Source organism: Parathielavia appendiculata (genome assembly GCF_033297405.1).
Source record: "Parathielavia appendiculata strain CBS 731.68 unplaced genomic scaffold N657scaffold_3, whole genome shotgun sequence".
In the NCBI taxonomy this organism is placed as follows: Eukaryota; Fungi; Ascomycota; class Sordariomycetes; order Sordariales; family Chaetomiaceae; genus Parathielavia; species Parathielavia appendiculata.
The window spans coordinates 2,813,398-2,832,790 of NW_026944222.1; the positions used below are offsets into that span (position 1 = coordinate 2,813,398).

General features: G+C 55.4%; 7 protein-coding genes and 1 non-coding gene across 8 annotated transcripts; 5 read left to right on the forward strand and 3 right to left on the reverse strand.

The window, feature by feature from the left end:
- Positions 1–3,566: 3,566 nt before the first annotated feature.
- N657DRAFT_643244 (NAD(P)-binding protein) lies at positions 3,567–4,782 on the reverse strand. Its single transcript, XM_062792513.1, has 3 exons — positions 4,650–4,782; positions 4,200–4,597; positions 3,567–4,033 (listed from the first exon to the last, which is right to left on the reverse strand). Exons 2-3 carry the CDS (start codon positions 4,531–4,533, stop codon positions 3,672–3,674), a joined length of 696 nt encoding a protein of 231 aa, XP_062650227.1. The 5' UTR covers positions 4,534–4,597; positions 4,650–4,782; the 3' UTR covers positions 3,567–3,671.
- Positions 4,783–5,446: 664 nt separating this feature from the next.
- On the forward strand, positions 5,447–6,594 carry N657DRAFT_643246 (EF-hand). The gene is made up of 4 exons (XM_062792514.1): positions 5,447–5,570; positions 5,921–6,074; positions 6,141–6,374; positions 6,430–6,594. The coding sequence occupies exons 1-4, from the start codon at positions 5,568–5,570 to the stop codon at positions 6,456–6,458; spliced, it is 420 nt and encodes a 139-aa protein (XP_062650228.1). The 5' UTR covers positions 5,447–5,567; the 3' UTR covers positions 6,459–6,594.
- A 587-nt stretch (positions 6,595–7,181) lies between these two features.
- On the forward strand, positions 7,182–9,455 carry N657DRAFT_309213 (zincin). The gene is made up of 2 exons (XM_062786729.1): positions 7,182–8,212; positions 8,262–9,455. Exons 1-2 carry the CDS (start codon positions 7,421–7,423, stop codon positions 9,369–9,371), a joined length of 1,902 nt encoding a protein of 633 aa, XP_062650229.1. The 5' UTR covers positions 7,182–7,420; the 3' UTR covers positions 9,372–9,455.
- A 1,413-nt stretch (positions 9,456–10,868) lies between these two features.
- N657DRAFT_t48 lies at positions 10,869–10,967 on the forward strand. Its single transcript has one exon. It is a non-coding gene; the product is annotated as a tRNA-Ile (tRNA).
- Positions 10,968–11,511: 544 nt separating this feature from the next.
- On the reverse strand, positions 11,512–13,028 carry N657DRAFT_592893 (uncharacterized protein; the record flags this gene model as incomplete). The annotated part of the gene is made up of 1 exon (XM_062789934.1): positions 11,512–13,028. One exon carries the CDS (start codon positions 13,026–13,028, stop codon positions 11,538–11,540), a length of 1,491 nt encoding a protein of 496 aa, XP_062650230.1. The 3' UTR covers positions 11,512–11,537.
- A 157-nt stretch (positions 13,029–13,185) lies between these two features.
- On the forward strand, positions 13,186–13,961 carry N657DRAFT_309083 (uncharacterized protein). The gene has a single exon (XM_062786728.1). It carries the CDS (start codon positions 13,343–13,345, stop codon positions 13,805–13,807), a length of 465 nt encoding a protein of 154 aa, XP_062650231.1. The 5' UTR covers positions 13,186–13,342; the 3' UTR covers positions 13,808–13,961.
- A 708-nt stretch (positions 13,962–14,669) lies between these two features.
- On the forward strand, positions 14,670–18,109 carry N657DRAFT_670479 (uncharacterized protein). The gene is made up of 4 exons (XM_062795545.1): positions 14,670–15,085; positions 15,144–15,437; positions 15,489–15,598; positions 15,650–18,109. The coding sequence occupies exons 1-4, from the start codon at positions 14,936–14,938 to the stop codon at positions 17,658–17,660; spliced, it is 2,565 nt and encodes an 854-aa protein (XP_062650232.1). The 5' UTR covers positions 14,670–14,935; the 3' UTR covers positions 17,661–18,109.
- A 327-nt stretch (positions 18,110–18,436) lies between these two features.
- On the reverse strand, positions 18,437–19,051 carry N657DRAFT_679384 (uncharacterized protein; the record flags this gene model as incomplete). The annotated part of the gene is made up of 2 exons (XM_062796182.1): positions 18,437–18,485; positions 18,660–19,051. The coding sequence occupies 2 exons, from the start codon at positions 19,049–19,051 to the stop codon at positions 18,437–18,439; spliced, it is 441 nt and encodes a 146-aa protein (XP_062650233.1).
- Positions 19,052–19,393: the final 342 nt, after the last annotated feature.

Genomic DNA, 19,393 nt, shown 5'->3' on the forward strand with positions numbered 1-19,393 from the left:
ACAATGCTGACGATAAATCAAACAAATCAATGAAGCTATGCCTGAGTTTGACTTGCATGCGCCGAGTTATATGTGCTCACATTATGTTTGATCCAATGTTTAGAATCTAGTCAAACACTATATACACCTCTAACCCTGGCAGCCACAATTTCTCCACCTATACCTTAACTGTCACCATCCTCGACATCCTCATTTTTAAAATCTCCTTTGTCTTTCGCGTCTTTCACCATCTTCTGATTTGACCCTTGACGGGTCACCGCGTTACTTCATCTCTCAGAACTCCAATGGATTCTTCAAGTATCTCAACTTGAAATTGTGACCGAACCTGCAGGGCACATTTCCACATACCTTAGGTGCGTGATTACAGACATCTATTTATCCTAGGTCTGCAACCAACCTGAACGGTCTGAACCAAGGCACACCTCAGCTCTCAACCTGCTCCGCCACCCCGCCTGTCACGGGTGGGCACAATTGACCACTACGTAACACCCTCAAAAGAGGGACCGTGGTTCGAATTGTCCAGTCGAACCAGGAGTTGCACATATAACCTCACACTGTCACTACCCATGACACCGCCATTTGGAGTGTAAGCCCCAACATTCTTACAAAGCAGACTCTTGATCTTCAAGACATGAGATGACTGGCTGGGGTTTCCATTACATTGAATTCATAAGAACTAGGACTCAACCTTGGGGATAGTAAGGTCGGACCTAGCTGAGGCGGGCATGCCATGTGAATTGGTTCTGTTGCAATGGCAGAAAGTGTTCCAAGCCTCTAGGTCCTAAGGCCGACTTTGAAATTATATAGCGTGTAGGCGCAACTAGGCAGCAAGTGATAGGAAGTCTGTTCCAATATTCCACTCAATCGCAGCAATTTACAAGTTAGGGGTAACGTTTTAGCTTCAGATCTCAACCCAGGAAAAATTTCAGACTAACTAATCATGCCTAACTAACCTAAATACGCTCATCCCAACCTCTCACTAGAAGAAACAATGTCGTACCGCCGGACACCAATCCCTGAACGTGAAAACCTTACCTAGGTACCCAAGGTTCACTCTAGAATTATGTTAACGTTACCTAAATCCCAACGCCAGTTGTCACCACACATTTACAGAATCATTGCTATAAACGCCCCGGCAATTGTCTTATATCCATTTTTCCTTGAATAGCGCACACTAAGCAACTACTGAGCGCCGACGGTCCACGAGCTGCTGCCACTGGCTCGGCTGCACCCCTCTGCGCGGAGCACCTGCGGCCCTCGTGGCTGTTTGCGCCTCCGGCCCAGAGTTTCTCTGCGCATGTCTCTGCGACAGCGGCGCGGGCGAGGCAGAGGCGGAGAGCATGTGTCGGTGACGGAGCCGAGGCCGGAGGGGTCGGTGGAGTCGGGGCTGGCGGAGCAGTCCGTCCCTGGGCGCGAGTCCGAATCCTGCGATGCCTTCAGGGCGACGAGTCTGGCTTGGATCTCGCTCCAGTTCCGCCACCTGACGGCAGAGTGTCGCTTGACATGCTCGAGGCTCTCGGTTTTCAGCTGGGGCATATATACTCTGGCGGAGTGCCGGGGTAGTGCCCGATGACGGAGACTGGGATAAGCCAGGCGGACTGGACGTACACCCAGTTGGCTCGCTCCTTGGGCAGTCGCTGTCCCCGGAGAACGTGGACTAGTGGGTGCTAATTGCTGGGTGACTCGGCGGGGTCAATCGCGTGAAAGTCCTCGGGATTCTTGGCCCGGTGTTGCTTTTACTTCCATGGGGGAGTGGGACTGCCGGTCCGGGTGCGGCCGCCGTCTCCCGTGCCGCTCCCGCCCGACCTGCCATCTTGGGTAACCCCGTCGCGGGCGCCGTCCACACCGCCGGGGGTCGTCTGCCCTCACCGCCAAACCCTCCGCCTCCTTGCCTCGGCCATCTTTTCTTCCTCCATTCCCGCCGGCGCGCCCGCTGGCTGGCTTGTTGCAGTAAGACGAGATTGTAGTCACAACGACGTGGGTGGGATTCTCGGACGAGACCTATAAAAGAATTACCGGGCTGGGGAGGTCATGGTCAGCGAGACGTCAAGAGTGCAGTTGCTCCCCACGCATTTTTGGATTGCCGTCATGGTTATGGAGGGACAGGCTCGAAGTGGAGGGCGCCGAAGACATGATTGCTATCGGAAAGGGGAAGCAGGCCTAAATGTATTTACGATCAGCCGCCTCTTTTGGGAGATGGTTTAACTCGATCAGCCCATGGTAATTCTCGCGTGCGAACCGCTGTCACTTATCTTGAAGACATTAGCCGCGCAACCGCTGATTGGATATGTCGATCTGGAGACAACCTCGCTGCCCGGAGCACACTGTAACACCGGAAACCTGATCAAAGCGAAAAGGAGGCCGGCATTGGGCATACGGAGAAAACGGATCTGCCCCTCCACCCACGGGACCCTGCTGGATCCGGCGTTCGGAGGCCGAACAGCGGCCATAACAAACGATACAGTATACAAGAAGCAAGGCTAGGACACAAAACCTGATGATGGCAGTTATAATAACAGTAAAAGGGATAAGGGAACAAAAAACAACAAGCTAAGACAAAAAACTAGGAGAATGTGAACTGAAGTCCGAGCCACAGGGCAATACGGGCTTAGTCACAAGGCCAGTCATATTCCGGCAGAGATGTCACAAGCTGCTCAAGAACCACTGAAGAAAAGATCAGAAGAAGATAATGCCATAGGAGAAAGGGATAGAACTTTGAGATACTCATCCGCTGAGCAACGGACTCCGCCTCCGACCTCCCTACCGTTTCAAGAGGGATAACTGAGGATAAAGTACTTCTTAAAGGTACATCATTATGGCTTAACTGATGCGGCCTTGGGTTGGGATTGTGCCGTTATAAGCCCCATATTCTGGAGCAAGCTTGGGCTCCCACTCGCCACTATCTCCCCGGAAGACAACTTACACTTGCCAGGGCACGCAGTCGTCACGCAATCCCTCGGCGGGTTATTGGGCAGCGCGGGGATGTCTACATTGTGTTCGCAAGGTCAAGGAGGTGCTGAAATGGTTTCCTAAGCTTATTTAGGACCATGGATGCCATTCTCTGGTGTTTTGTGTGGTTCTTGCCGAGGACTGGGCCCCTGAACTAGCCAGTTGAAAGGCAATTACAGACAAAGGGCAGTAAACAAAGTTGCTAAAAGTTAATACCACATTCATGCCCCTAGTCCGAGAGTGAATGGTGATTTAGATAGGGTGGGAGAAGGAGAGGGAGTCAACTCAGGGGGCAAACGTCCAACATAGAGACATCGCGGGCGCATACGGAGGAGGCGAAACACTCACGAACGCCATGACAGGCGCAGTCGAACTAGAAAAGCTCAAACCAAACTGCCAGAGAGATTGTAAAATCCGTCTTAAATACATTGTTCAGCTGCCTGTATCCGTTTGAGTCCTTTGACAGTTCGTCCAGCTCTTGCCTCGGGACGTGTAAGTCCCAATGGCTCTTTCCGTCCGAGCTACCTTGAATAATCTACCTCTCATGCTCTTCTCAGCAAAATTGTTTCTCGGGGCGCCTTATGCACATCAAGCAACTGACACTCATAAGGTAGGGATGGAGTGCTCATTGCCGTATGTGATTGTCCAATTATGGATGATTGTTCTCGCACTGCCAAGCTCAAGCATTGCCCATCCATTTCCCTTCCTGCACCCCTCAAAGCTCACAGCTTGCCAGCGGCGGCCAAACCCCGCTCCCCATCAACGAGCACACACCAGCCCTCGGAGCCCGCGCCTCCTCCTCCCGCGAGAACGGTTCTGAAGTTGGCGCGCGCATAGGCCAAGACATCGTCGTCGAAGGTCCCCGGCTGCAGGAAGATGGCTTGGATCCCCAGTCGCTTGGCCTCCTCTAGCGTCTTGAGCGTGATGTGAGGGGGCGTGATGAAGGAGACGCCCGTCTCCTCCGTCCCTTGCAGGTCGGAGAGAGCGCCCACGGTCGGATAGTCTGTTCCCTCCACGTTGATGGCTTGTGCCCCTGGGTTGATGGGCGTCACGGGCAGGCCGTGGGTGATGTACCACCTGAAGACTGTGCGCGGATTACACACGTTAGCCACCATACAGTAGCAAATGCATTAAGCCTGACGAGAAGGCATGTAAAGCTGGCCGTGTCGCGCGCTGGCAGTCCGGGATTGGATAGTCGGGTACTCCGGTGAAATCCGGTGACCCCGAGCGGGTTTGAAAGAGAGGCTCACTCTTGTATCCATATTTGGCCGTGTTGGTGCTTGCGCCAACAACGGCATACTTCGGGAACTGGAAGAAAGTCCTTAAAGTCGCTTCGGTTGAGGCCATGGCTGATGTCGAGTTCATGTATCGCCGATGGAATGCACCGGCACGAGGCAGACCCGACGGATGATGTGAAACCGGGTTTTTGAGGTGGTCCTCCAGGGCCAAGTTCAACGGGCTCACGTTATTACGGGCAACCGGGCAGCACAGCATGCGCAGTCGTATTGAAGAGAGAGTTTGACGCCAATGGCATGAATATGTGGTGCGGAGTTCAAACGGCGCTGTCGGCCTGAGAATCGGCATTTATGAGTGGCTCGGATATCTGTAAAGCGCACCCTAAAGTCCCCGGCGCCGTTGTCCCACAATCCTGGGCACTTAGTCAGTTGGCCGCCTCAATATTTGATTAGAAGGTGACTGACCAATTCGTATTAAGCTGTTTACCGTATGCACTCGGCCAGTTCATCAACACTCATATGTTTAATGCATGTATCCGTAGGGGTTTCGCCGTTGGTTCCGTGTCCGCTGTCGGGGTTCTGCGGCGCATCTCGTCGGTTATTGGCGGGAGTTCTTTTATCATCTTCGCTGGAGCCTTTGGGCTTGACAGCTGTACGGATGTAGGGCCGCCAACTACAGCGGGTCCGGCTCTCACTGATTGACGAGTCCGTCTCAGTGAGAGACGCACAAAACATTATTTAAGCAGCGAAACATGCATCTAACGCGGCTACCTCCTCCACCACCAATGCCAACGCGATCTGAGGCGTAAGAGCCTCGCCAGTATATTAAGCCAATTCGAGCTCAGAATTCATTTCCAAGATTGAGTACTAAGCGGGAACATAGCCGGTTTGAAGCGGTTATGGCCTAGGTAGTACGGCTACGCTGAGCTCTAAGCTAGTATACTAAGTGTAATGCGGTTGGTCATATAAGGACATCGAAGGCATGCCCTCTACGCCATTTTGGCTGCTTAGATAATGTTTAACGTGTTTTATCAGCGGCTCCCACTAGTTAGTGGGAGCAGTGGGAGCCAGCTAGAGAGGCCTTGGTTTATGTAATGTGACAGACTGTGGCTGGGGTCAATGGTGGCTCAGGTCTCGCTGACTAAGGTATAAAGATGTGGCTAAGACAGCGCGGGTTGCGGGAACTGTGCTGCCGTTGCCCTGGTGAAAGCTGGGCAAGACAACATCTGGGTCCGGGTGTGCGGGGCACACCTCCCTTCTCACTCTTCGACTCGACAACTGTGACATCCCCGCCATTTCTGCCAGTAGATTGCTCTGCCGCCTGTCTTATCCTCGCTCCCACTATTTGCATTCTTTGCAAGGCCCATTTCCATACCCAAAACAATGGTAAGTGCAATCCATATTACTCCCACCATCTGTCGCGGTGCCGAAACGACCTGCGGGTTTCACCTCCTGCGCCGAGGGGTTGAATCCCCCTTGTTTGCGCGAAGGCACGAATCCGTCGCCTGGCACGGCCAGCAACGGGTAAACTGCAGGGCAAGAATCGTTTCGATTGCCGCAAATTTTACCTTCAAAGAGCGGTCGAGTCACTTGCGGTTTCTGCCGCATCGGTCCTGCGGCTTCCAGTGCTGCCGCGATGGCCGACCGCTGTTCATGCGCATCGCATCGACTTGCTGCATTGCTGCTCCAAGCGTCAAAAACCAGACGATATGGCTCCTAACCAGCGTGACGCGCAGGCTTCAACCAATTACAAGGAGGCTTTCTCCCTGTTCGACACGCGAGGCGTCGGCCGCGTCGTTCTCGACAAGCTCGGCGACCTCCTACGTGCCTGCGGGCAAAACCCAACACTTGCCGAGATTCGAGATCTGGAGAAGAGCGTGGGTGGTGAATGTGAGTCACCCGTGACCGGCGCGAGCGTCTGCGACGACATCATAAACTGACGTCTGCCTTTACCAGTTGACTTTGAGACCTTCCAGCGCATCCTGAATCGGCCGGGCGGCTTCCGCGACCCCGGTGAGCCCGAGGAATACTGCCGCGGCTTCCAGGTATTCGACAAAGACATGACCGGCTTTATCGGCGTGGGCCAGCTCAAGTACATCCTGACGAACTTGGGCGAGAAGATGACGGAAGAGGAGGTGGACGAGCTGCTCAAGGCTGTTGATACCAGCTCCGGGCAGGTGAACTACACAGGTATGGGCAATCACACGGTATGCAACTGGTGCAATGCTGACGCCTTTCCACGCAGAGCTCGTGCGGACCGTCCTTTCCAACTAGAGGCGAAGACGTGAGGGGGACTTGGCGCTTTCACGACCAAGGGGCCGGCCAACGGCATGGCGGGGAGACAGGGTTCTTTGCATAGGTTATGATGGACGGCCGGCGTTGGAGTCTTGTGCAATTCGGGATTGTATTGAAATTTTGGGCTCCTGTAGTGGTGTTCATACTACACCATTCAGGATTTCAATCGGACAGGGTACGGAGTGAAGACCTAGATAGCAAGCAGGAATCATTGCACACAGTGCAGCTGCTGAGAGGAAGAGCATCGGTGGGACACAGTTGATGACTGCCATGCAGTTGCAAGTTGCAAACGTCGAATGCAACCTCAAGGCCTTGCTTGGCAAGGTCAGCCCTGCGGTGACCGGTGGGTCTTCCCCAAGTCATATGAATCCCACGTCTTCAGTTGTGTGTTCCATTGAGCAAGCAGTGAGCAAAGATCGCCAATTCCAAGTTTATAGCAACCCGAAAGCAGAACGGCCTCATTCAGGTAGTCGAGCTTCTTCTGAACAGACGTCGGAGAAACTAATCTCGATTTTGCGGCCTTGCACTCTGACTGCCCGGCTTTGCCATCTCACCGCGCTCCCACCTCGCGCTGCTGTTCCACTCGAGCTTCCCCGCATATCAAGCAGTTGCTGGGGGTTGGCTCCTCAAAGCTCCCCGTCACTGTCATCCAACAGACAGCCCCTCCCCTCTTCACTCTGGCGCCCGTTGCTCCCATCCGGCAGGCTGTATTCCTGCTCTTCCTTTCTGTTTTCCTCTTCTCAACAACCACCGTCATCCTGGCTGCCCCGCGCCTTGTGCCTCGCCTCTCTGCCCTCTTCACGCGACTCCGGGTCAGCAAACCACACTCTCAGGCACCGCTCCGAGGAGGCTTCACTGCTGTCACGACTGGTCGCCCGGCTTTGGGCACCTTGACGTACTCGTCCCAGCCCTCCATCTTTACTCACCGACCCAGCGTCGACATGGCCAAGTACGCCAACCCACCCCAGGCTCCGCCGCTCTTCACGGGCACCAAGGACAGCATCGTGGCCGATTCCAAGGCGCTGTGTGACCGCACTCGCTCTGTGCTGGACTCGCTCGTCGCCAGCATCAAGCCCGACGAGAACCCCGCCTCTGCCACGTTTGAGTCCGTCATGCGCCCCCAGACCGAAGACGAGAACGAGAGTTCCCTCAGCGCCCGCGTCCTGGGCTTCTACCAGTATGTCTCGGGGGACAGCGCCCTGCGGGACGCAAGTACCGAGGCCGAGAAGATCATGGATGAGTTTGCCATTGAGTGTAGCATGCGCGAGGACGTCTTCCGCCTCGTCGACGCCGTCTACAAGAACTCGGGCCTCTCTGCGAGCATCGAGAAGGACAAGGATCGGCTGATTGACGCTGCGCTGGCCAAGAGTGCAGGTCTGGACGATGTCGAGTCCGCGCGGCTGCTCGAGAAGGAGAGGAAGAGCTACATTCGGAACGGGTTGGGCTTGCCCGAGGGCCCCAAGAGGGACCGGTTCAAGGAGATCAAAAAGCGACTGAGCCAGATCCAAATCGAGTTCCAGAAGAACCTGAATGAAGAGAATAATGGCATTTGGTTCACCAAGGAGGAGCTCGACGGTGTGCCCCAGGACGTCCTGGATACGCTGGAGAAGGGCACCGGCGAAAATGAAGGCAAGCTCCGGCTAACCTTCAAGTACCCCGATTTATTCCCGACGCTCAAATTTGCAAAGAGCCCTGAGACGCGAAGGAGAGTGTTCATCGAGAACGAGAACAAGGTATGTTTCGCGAGCTTATGGGGTTTTGACGGTGCTGACGCCCCGGCAGTGCAACCAGAACGCACCCCTTTTCAAAGAGGCGATCCTCCTTCGCGACGAGGCCGCCCGTCTTCTCGGCTACCCCGACCACGCTTCGTTTCGCATCGAAGACAAGATGGCTAAGACGCCTAAGACGGTCCTTGACTTTCTGGGAGACCTCAAGAGCCGTCTCGCTGCGGGTGGCGTCAAGGAGATTGAACATCTGCTGGAACTCAAGAAGAAGGACCATGAGGCTCGCAATCTCCCCTTTGATGGGAACTACTACCTCTGGGACCACAGGTTTTACGACCGCATGATGATCGAGCAGGAGTACAGCATCGACGGAAACGCTATCGCCGAGTACTTCCCGCTCAAGTCGACTGTCGCCGGCATGCTTCGCATCTTTGAGGAGTTGTTCGGTCTTGTCTTTGTCGAGCTGACACCCGAGGACCGTAAGCACATCTCGCCCACCGGAAAGGCTGAGGACATTGCTTGGCACGAAGATGTCATCATTTTCAGCGTGTGGGACGATTCGAGCGAGGGCGATGGCTTCGTGGGCTACCTCTATCTCGACCTTCATCCGCGTCCGGGCAAGTACGGCCACGCGGCCAACTTCAGCCTCCAGCCCGGCTTCCGCAAAGCCGACGGCACCAGGAGGTACCCTGCCACTGCGCTTGTCTGCAACTTCAGCAAGCCCACAGACAAGAAGCCGTCGCTTCTGAAGCACGATGAAGTCGTCACCCTCTTCCACGAACTGGGCCACGGCATCCACGATCTGGTCGCCCGCACCCGGTACGCGCGCTATCACGGGACGTCGACCGTGCGCGATTTTGTGGAGGCTCCCAGCCAGATGCTCGAGAACTGGTGCTGGACGCCCAGCCAGCTCAAGAGCCTGAGCAGCCACTACGAGTCGGGGCAGCCAATCCCGGACGAATTGATCGAGAAGCTCATCTCGACCAAGCACGTCAACGACGCGCTCTTTAACCTTCGCCAGCTTCACTTCGGTCTATTTGACATGGCCGTCCACACTCCCAAGACCCATGAGGACTTGGAGCAGATGGACGTCAGTAAGCTGTACAACGAGCTGCGCGTGCAGATCTCCCAGATCAAGGGCCCCGAAGCGCAGGGAGAGCCCAGGTAGGCCGTCTTTTATTCACCTCCCACTCCCCATGCTAGCCACCTTGCAATATTGACCATCTCTGGTGATTCAGCACCTGGGGCAACGGCCAGGCGACGTTCGGTCACCTCATCGGCGGCTACGACGCTGGCTACTACGGCTACCTGTCGTCGCAGGTGTACTCGACTGACATGTTCTACACCGTCTTCAAGAGCAACCCGATGGATCCCGTGCAGGGCCGCCGGTACCGGCACACGGTGCTCGAGAAAGGCGGGTCGCAGGACGAGATGCTCACCTTGGAGCAGTTCTTGGGCCGCAAGCCGAGCTCCGAGGCTTTTTACCAGGAGCTGGGGCTGACTGAGGGCGGGCAGGTGGTTGCTTGAAGCGGTGTTGTTAGCAGGGAAGGGAAAGGGAGGTCTTGTCAGTCAGGGGTGTTGCAGGTAGCCTTAACCATTCACCGCCGTGCGAGGGTTACTAACCTGAGTGGCCATCAATGAGTGCCTTGCAACAAACGGGCTGTATCAAATGTGCATTGCATGGTAGTTCACGTGGAATGCCCCCAAATTTTCCCTACACTTGTAGCCTGGACTGTACAGCGAGGCTGTATGCAAGCTAGATCTACTTTGAATGTCCTCATCACGGGGGAGGGGATGCCTTGTGTGACCAGCCGGATCGTTGATGGCACAGACTCGCCTCCAAAAATAGGACAAATTGGGAGCCTACCGACGCTGGGAACGTCAAGTATAAGGGATTTTTCAGTGAGCTGTAGGACAAGGACGTAAGCAAGAGAGTGCACAAGACTTGGCACCGGTGAGCCGTATACAGAGTACTGGCCATTTAACACCATGCACCGCATGAGCAGCATGAAGGCGAAGATATATGAAATTACAGCAATCCAACCCGAGTTTAGTTTGTTAGGCCAGCGCTTAGGAAGGAAACAAAACAACTAACCCAACACTAAGAATTGGATATCTACAGCTTCTGCTCCCTTTATACTTTCTTCTTCCATTATTCTCATCTCTGCTTTTCTTTTTTCTTTTCTTTGTTTCATATTTTTCATACATATCATTACCTTTTATTCTTTCCTTGGCCCTCACGGCCTCCAGCCTCTGCTCGGACAGCTCTTTGCCCTTCTGCGCCAGGGCGTGGGATTCAGCTTCTGTCGCCATCGTGACGACAGCCCGACCAACGCATACGACGGAAAGGACCAGGGGCGGCACCTCGGCAACACAGCATGCAACAAGAGGACAGCGGCCGAGCAACAACAGCAACAAAAGCATACGACGGCGGCAATGGCAATGATGGCGGCTTCTGCTGCCGTTCTGTCTTCTCAACATACCGACTCGCAGACGATGGTGACAAGCCAGGGACTTAGGATATGATGAGTACATCCAGTCCGTTGCCTCACCGCAGGAGCGCAGGAACGGGGCCTTTGCTGGGATGTATGTATTGTACTTTTACAGCCAAGGAATGAGAAACGGCCACTTGTGCAAAAGACGCAGATAGCAAAACCATCAAGTAGCCCGGTTAGCTCAGCTGGTTAGAGCGTCGTACTAATATAACATCTGCTGTTATATCAAGTTCATGCGAAGGTCAACAGTTCAATCCTGTTACTGGGCATCAGAGCGTGTGAGTGGGAGATAAAACACCCCAGACTCTTAACTTTTGGCAGTTTTCTGTGTTTGGGATTGTGGATGGAGGAGGGTGGAGTCGAAGACGCTTACCCTGAAACGGAGTGCAGGGCTTAACCCTGACCTTTTGCTAGAGGTATCGGTCCTTTTTTGACTTACTTTGTTGTTGGAGGTCAGCGTATAGTCGCTGAGTGCGCCCTTTTTCGCATTGTCTAGTTCGGAGGGCATTGCATACTTCAGGTTATTAACGGGGCAAGGGCACTCAGTAACGGGAGTCGTGAGCGTGGCCATGTTGTTCCCGTGACGCAATGATTATGATACAAAATACCATTCACCCCCGCCCTGCGAACTTGCTATGATACAGAGAGAGAATGCTAGAGCCAAACACCGTATAACCTATCTACTCCAAAGAATGCTCCAACATAAGTTCATGAAAGTCTATCCATCGTAATACGACCATGCGGCAAGTCGGCCATTGCCAGAATGAGCGCCTGGCGCGTTTGTCGACCCCAGATCTCTGCGAACTCCATAACCCCAAAAGAAACATGTCGATGCAACCTCAAGCGAGCGGCGAACAGCTAAACGGGTCCGAAACCAGTCCCAAGTGGTACCGATGAATCTGGAGGTGGAGGTCAGCGTTTTGTTTTGCAGGAGACAGATGAGGAGCACTCACAATATCCCAGATACTCGCATAGGTCCCCACGCCCAGCACAATGACGCCCACAGCAAACGACAGCCCGTTGGCAGCCGACGAAACCAGGTTCCTCCCCTGCCACCAGCTCCCCTCTTTGATGAACATGAACCACATAATCGCGGGGAAATAAAAGGTGAAGCCTGAAACGAAGAGGGCCGAGGTGATGGCCAGCAAATCCGAGAAGAAGGGGACGGCGCTCGCAATGACCCACGAGAGCAGCGTGATGACGGCGTCTAGACCAATCCACGTGGCCCAACCCATGGGTGTGTTGATGTAGCGGATGATGGACTTCTTGAACATGCGCCCGTGGATGTAGCGCGCCACCACTGTCGTGTTGATGCTGCCTGAGATGAATATCACGGGGATGGCAATGCCGAACGCCACTTTGGAGACGATGGGACCGGCGGACAGCAGCGCGGGCGACTTGACGTCCGGCCCAACAAAGGCGTAGACCAGGGCGCCGGTGAGTGTGTACAGAAATATCTCGAAGACACCGAGCGTCACAATGGCCTTGTCGTAGTCTTTGGGGGTGTGCATCTCATCCATGAAGCTGAACTGGCAGAGCGCGAAGCTGTAGGCAAACACAATGTTTGTGATGGCGATGAAAGTCTCTGCAAGCGTCAAGTTCTCCTTGGGCCAGACCAACCACTCGACGGACGAGACTCCGCCGACCTGCTCGCCTGCGCGGATGCCGGTAGCGACGATAGTGATGAAGATCGCAGCGATGATGGACGCGAAATCGATGTAGCCGAGGACGGCCATCTCGGAAAAGGATGGCGGGATGGCGACGAGGAACAGGACGATGGCCGAGACGACGGTGAAGACGATGGTGCACGCACCGTTCTCCGAGAGGTTGCCGAACATGATGGCGCCTGTCAGAACGTGGGAGCCGGTGGTGAAGACCAGCTGCAGCACAAACATGACGCTGACAATTTCGTAGCCGACGTTCCCAAACATCATACGGCCGGCGTCGGCGTAGTGCGAGATGTGCGGGTATTTCAGCTTCATCTGGCCGACCACGTAGCTGGCATACATGGCGACGAGCCCGATGCCGACTGTGAGGATGACGCCGGCCACCATCCCCAGCGTCGCGAAGGCGCCCGGCAAGCTGAGGCTGCCGAGGGCGACCGCGGTCACGATCAGCACGATGGTGAGGCGCTTCCAACCAAGCCGGTGGAAATGCGCCTCGCCCTCGGCTGCCTTCTGTTTCTCGTAGTCGTCCATGCCGACCGTGGGGCGCACCTCGCCCACTTCATCGTCCGACGGTGGTCCTATGACTGCGGAATCGGGAGCCTCAAACAACTTCCTCTTTTTTTCTGACGGCCGGGTGTCCATGGCGGAGTTGGCGGCCACCATTGCTGATGATTTGACTAAAGACGGGGATGTGTGGTCTCTGGTTCGTGTCACCTTCGTCTGTGCCTGGGTGTGTGGAAATGCCGGAACAGGCGAGGCACGGCGGCTGTGGTGAGAGAAAGCTGCAGCGATCCTTCCGGGCCTGACCCGATGCAGGCGAGGAGTGAGAGGGAGGGAAGGGGGTGGCCCGCGTCCTCGAAAATCCGTTATCCGCGTCCTGCGAGAAGGAGAAGCAGCAAGTCGGTGTCGCAGTCTGGCGGTGGACGGCAGCAGGAGCGATGTTAAAACGATCTATCATAGGTACTCAGCCCTCCTGAATGTTGAGTTGTCTCCGAGCCGACCAAATCCCTGCCTCAACTGCCGACTTTGCCCTGGTTGGCATCCCATCTCCGTCATTCCGGACAGAAGTGCGTTCCGTGTGGTCCATCGATGAGACAACTGATGTGCTCATCATAACCAGGCATCCCCGGCTACTCCGTGGTTCATCTCACCGCTTGGAAAGAGGAGCAAGAAGCCAGTGCCTCCTCCCCGGGTCCCCGGATCCCGCCAGGACGTGCACGACTCACGACATCACGTTTCTGGTGGTGCAGAAAATCCCATGGTTTCGACACGAGTCATCTGTCCTTCGAGAAGCCGGTTCGTTCCATCTTGCTGCGGCTCTATTCGCTGGTCCCTCGGCCGCGACAGGGATAACAGGATTCGCGGCGAAAACCGAGAAACGGTCCATGGTCGGTGAAACCGGTGCCAATACCCCTATCGCTCTCCATCTTTTTGACAAATAGATTCTCATAGCAGATGTGGGGTTGAGAGGAGTCAAGTCAATCACCGTGGGGTTGATGACGAACGCGGGAGACGACCAGAGAAAGAAAGTGCCGATAAGGCGACGGCAACTAGGGACATTCCGCCTGTCAAAGCCACCTCGAGCACGGGATGCAGCCCTAAAAAGCTTATCTCAACTGCCCCTGACCGCTCTCACCAGTCGCTGAAACAAGCGGCAACGTGGTCATGGACTCGAACAGACTCGCAAGCCAACAGGACTGATCAGCCGATCGCTATCAAGGAGTTCAGAACCTGTTTCCGGACGTCGGCCATGCCCCGGACTGTTGAACAGGTTCCAGCCGCGAAACCACCGGTTCCCCACAACTGTGTGGACAAAGGGGTGGATTCAAGCGGAATGGAAGTTGCCACTTGGCTGTCACTCGGAGAGGGGTTGGACTTGCACGAGCAAGACGGGAAGCCACTTTGATGCCCAACGGAGAAAGGGGGGACAAATGAAGAATCGTCAGACTTGACTTGACAGTCGTGTCAGGTTACTGTCTTTGATGGATTTCAAAGGCAGGCTGTGGGCCGAAGCTGTCCCGCTGCCTGCAAGGTTGTGCTGATCAGTCCCTGTTGGACTGCCATCATGAAGCATTGGCAGTTGGCTGGAGGAATTCGTTGGAGGCTGGATCAGTGGATGCCGTTGTTTTCCGCTTCAAAGTTGCCGAGTTTCACCGAGGTCACCGAGTCTCCCAGGAGCCAAGAATTATCACGTGACAGTGAGGAGAATTGGAAACACATTAACCAATTGAAGCAATTGCTAATCCCACAACGTCAAGTAAACAAACGCGGCTCCCTTGCCCAATCAGCGCCGCGCGCATCAGTGTTTTGGCGAACGCACCTTCTCTCCCCATCAGGGCCAAGCGTTCGACGCGCAGATACCAAACACATCATCAAGCGCAAGAAGAGTGCAACGGACTGCGTAGTCCACAGTCTGCGTCCTCCGCTTGCGATGAGTGCTGTCAGAAGCGCCATAACCCACCACTAGTATTCCATGAAATCGTGGCCGTCTCAACTATCGACGGCCGTCCCGACAACGAATCGCACAATACCCCGAGAAGGCCACGCGCTTCCAGCGGTCACTATCAGAGATGGACACCGATGGTCACTACTTCGTTTTTGAGAACCGTCTCGCCTCATTCTGCGGTCCCCAGCAAGTATCGAAGGGCCGGGCTTCAACCGCAGCGTCGCGTGCGCCGAAGGCCCTCCACTGGCCGCACAAGAAATTGTCTCCGTTCGCCGTAGGTGTTGAGCGCATCGTGCAATGGTCAATGAGACTGCTGACGGCTCTTCCATCAGCTTGCGAAAGCCGGATTTTACTTCGAACCCCATCCAAAGAGCCCCGACAATGTGGTTTGCTTTCTGTGCAACAAGTCTCTCGACGGGTGGGAGGAGCACGATGACGCGGTCGAGGAGCACTTACGACACTCGCCAACGTGCGGTTGGGCGATCATGGCGGCAATCGAAGCTGGCTTCGGTAACTACAGGAAGGTACACCCTCTCGATCCAGCCATGATCGAGGCCCGGAAGGCGACCTTCGCGGGAAGGTGGCCGTACGAGTCGAAGAAGGGCTTCAAATGCAAAACCAAGAAGGTAAGCGCGCTCCAGCGCGTCGGTGGAGACCAATGCTGACTCCGGTTGCAGCTGGTCGAGGGTGGCTGGAAATACACTCCCTCGCTCGACGCTGACGACATGACAACGTGTGCTTACTGCAGCCTTGCTCTTGAGGGTTGGGAATCCGACGACAGTCCATTGTAGGCGCCCAGCAAAGAGAGTGTACCACGTCAGAGCTGACCACACCCCAGTGACGAGCACTACCGACGTGAACCTGGCTGCGCTTTCTTTGCGCTGATCAACCAGTACCCGGCGCCGAAGAAGGGGAGAGCCAAGGCGGCTAGAACCTCCAAGGCTTCTCGACTTTCAGTGCAGTCGGTTGCTACTATCGCCACAGCCGCATCAGATCTTGCATCGGCCGCTGATATCACCGCCGACCACGACGACAGTGTTATGTCCACTGTGTCCGCCATGGCCCAAGGGGGAAAGAAATCGACAAGGGGACGGAAAGCAACCACAGGCAAAGAACGGAAGACGAAAGCAAAGAAAGAGGAGGCGATTGAAATTCTCGAGGGTGAACCCCAGTTGCAGGAGGCTTCCAAACAAGCCGCTGGGAGAGGACGGAAGCGTCCAAGTGACGCCATAGGAGATGCTTTGGCCGCCGATGCTGAGGCTCCAGCTCCGAAGAAACGCGCCACGCGTGTCAGGCCAAGCACGGCTATCGACAGCGCGTCGATACCTGACGCCGACATGGTTGATATTCCCGTAAAACCGTCCGCCGGCAAGAAGGGCCGCGCATCCACCACAAAAAGAGCCCGAAAGGTCTCCGGGGCCTCCGTCAAATCTCAGGCTTCCACCGCTTCGTTACGTGCCGCCATCCCCCACGACGACGAGATCGACCGGCAACTTGAAGCCGACCTGGAACGATACCACAGCGATGCCGAAGAGATGGCTGTCGAAGAGGCCCATGCTCCAGCCAGGGGACGCCTAAAGAAGGCAGCCACCGCACGCAAAACGAGCGGCCAAAAGCAAACGACGCAAAGCGAGGTCTACGCCATGTTCGATCCAACGCCCATGGTCCCAGATGAAGCCGAAATCGAGGCCGACCTCGAAGCGTTGCGGGCCGAGATGGACGTGGAGCGGCCTGCGCATGCAGAAACCCTGGTGGTCCCAAAGAAAGGGCGAAAGGCTGGGACTCGCAAAGCATCGAAACAAACGAAGAAAGTCAAGGACGCAGCAGCTCCGGCTGGTCTGGTGGAGGAGGAGGCGCCCGTTCTCGAGTCAGCTCAGGATCCTGTCGATGAGATCGGACAGCCACAGAAAGAGGCAGAACCGGATGCGGAGCCGGAGCAAGCAGATAATTCTGACGCGAGCACCGGGATCGTGGTCACGAAGCCTGTGAAGCGGGGCAGAGGACGGCCGCCGAAAAGGTCAACAGCTTCACATGCCTCTGTCGAGCAAGAAGATCGACAGTCCATTGGCGAGCATCTCCAGAAGGAGCAGCCGGAGGAGCCTCCCGCTCGTGAATCCCTCACTAAGAAGAGCGCGACGGAGAAGATCCCCAGGAAACCAGTCGCCCCAGCTTCTCAGGTCCTCGCACATACTCAGCTTCCAGTTCCATGCCCACCGGCAGCAACACCCACCAGGACCGAAAGGGCACTTCCTGTTACGCATTCCTCAGCGAGCCGCCTCCCCCAACCTCTGTCAACGCCACGGACTCGCCCCACGCCGTTCACGCACCGGGCAAACCAACCCGTCATCTCCTCGGCCCACTCCCCGCAGTCCTCCGACGCCGAACACCGGCCCCCATCCCTCCAGCCCGCAGCAAACCTCATCGCCAAGCGCGTCGTCCTCGGGCACGTCTCGCAGCCGCAGACCCAGACCCAGACCCCACAACGAAACCTCAACTCACCACCCAAACGCAGCAACAACAACAACAACATCACCGGCCTGCACAGCCACACCCCCTGGCAGCCGGCGGATCTAGACATGCTCTTTTCTTCGTCCCCGGCCAAGGGCCACCACGACGACGGTGATGATAATGATGGTGAGAGAGACAAGGAGAACGCCGTCGCGAGACTGCTGCGCAAGGGCGCCGAGCTGACGAGTCCCGAGCGGCGCATGACGGTCGAGGAGTGGATCTATCATAACGCAGGTCTGGCGGAGCAGAAGCTCAAGGCCGAGTGTGAGGCGATGGTGTCGGCTTTTGAGAGGGAGGGGTTGAGGGCCATTAGGGTTTTGGAGGGGCTTGTTGTGGATTGAAGAGTTTTTCTGTTTTGTTGGGGGGTGTGTTGCTGTTGTTATTGTTTATGACAGAGGTACATGGCACGCAGGCAGGCAGGCAGGCATGGGCGGAAAGAACGCGTATTTGACAGAGGATTGAACTTAGAGTGTTGGTTTAGGCTTGTCTGGGGCTGGGTAGGTGCTTTATTCAACGCTTGCAGCCGTATCCTTTCCTGACTTTTGTTGCCTTGGGATAGCATGTCCGGTTGACAATCGAGCTCCTGTGCCCTGTTGCTAGACGCCGGTTTTGTGGTGTTGCGGTCATTGGGAGACCGCAAGAGTTGTATCTTGCTGTGCAGGTTCCATGCGTTCGTTATTCTCTAGACATGCGCAAAACCTGGAGCCTGATGGACGCATCAAGTCAACGTCATCGGAAGAGTAGGCCTACTTCAGACATTGCAGTGAATTTAGTTTAGAAAAGACCTTAGGTGCGTATGCAGGAAGCCATGAGAGAGCGACCAGGAAAAGAGGCGTTGTAATCATCAGCCCGATCGAGCATGATCCGGAAGCGTATCACTCCCCAACTCCACATCCTGACCCCAGAATCCAGCCAGACAACAAATCCTCAAGGCCTCAGGAGCCCAGAGATGCATAGGCAAACTGGGGGCCCAGGAATTCAACGAAATGCCACCTCATACAGTCGACTTTCCCTTCTCAAAACAGTGGGTGGATGCATGTCGAATAGACATCGCCGCTCCAACTCAGAACACACCGCCACCTACGCATGTAATCCGTCAGTGGTTATGGCGCGGGGCCTACTTCTTTGAGAAGACGTGGTACAGCGCGTGCAGCACACCGGGGATCCTGTTTGCAACAAACAGTCAGTAACTATCAGCTGAGGCTATCTTATTTTGTCTCTTTCGCCCTAACGGCCACAACTCTCATGGGCAAAAAAGCAGTATAAAGTACCCAGCTATGCTCACTACTGTGAGCAGTCATCCCGTGGCAGGTAGGTTGAATAATAAGTGAAGTACGTACCAGCCGAGAAGAGTAAACGCAACGTTTCTCCGGAAGGCCTTGCCGATGCCCCGGCGGAAGTACACGGCCAGAGGCGGGAAAAAGATGGCGGCTGTGAAGAGAACGGTCCTGTGTGCTTCAGGGCTCGTGGTGGTTCCGTTTGGTGCATGCGGGCTGTGCCTGAGGCAAGTGATGGCTGCCTGTGAATGACGTGGCGATGCTGTTGTGGTTTCTGGTGTTGTATGGAGCAGGGGTTCCATGGAGGAGGCTTCGCTGACGTCTCGGGGAGTGCTCGGAGTGGTGGTACCGGAGCTGGGGGTGGCCGCTGTGTTTGGCTGGTTTGGGTAGGAGGTGGTTGTTGTTGTTGATGTGATTTCGATGGCCACGGGTGGGGTTGTGGTTGCGGGATGCATGGCGGGCGAGCGAGAAGCGGTGATTGCTAATACTCGTCGTGGTTGTTGTTGAGTATGGTGTGCATGAAGACGTATTAACTGCTGCTTAGACTGCGGTTTGGAATGATGAGGATGATGTAGGTGGGATATCTGGGATAATGAACTTTGACTCTGATCTGGAGGAACAGGAGACCCAGCGGGAGCATCAATAATGGAAGTGCGGTAGGTTTCTTCTCGTCGGTCAAGCATACTTTCCGGGAGTAAGTCTTTGATGTGAAATGATGGGATCACATGTAAAAGTGCTCGGCAAGTGCGGTTCATCAATGAGAAAGTGAGAAAGTGAGATTCAAGACACGCTCTCTC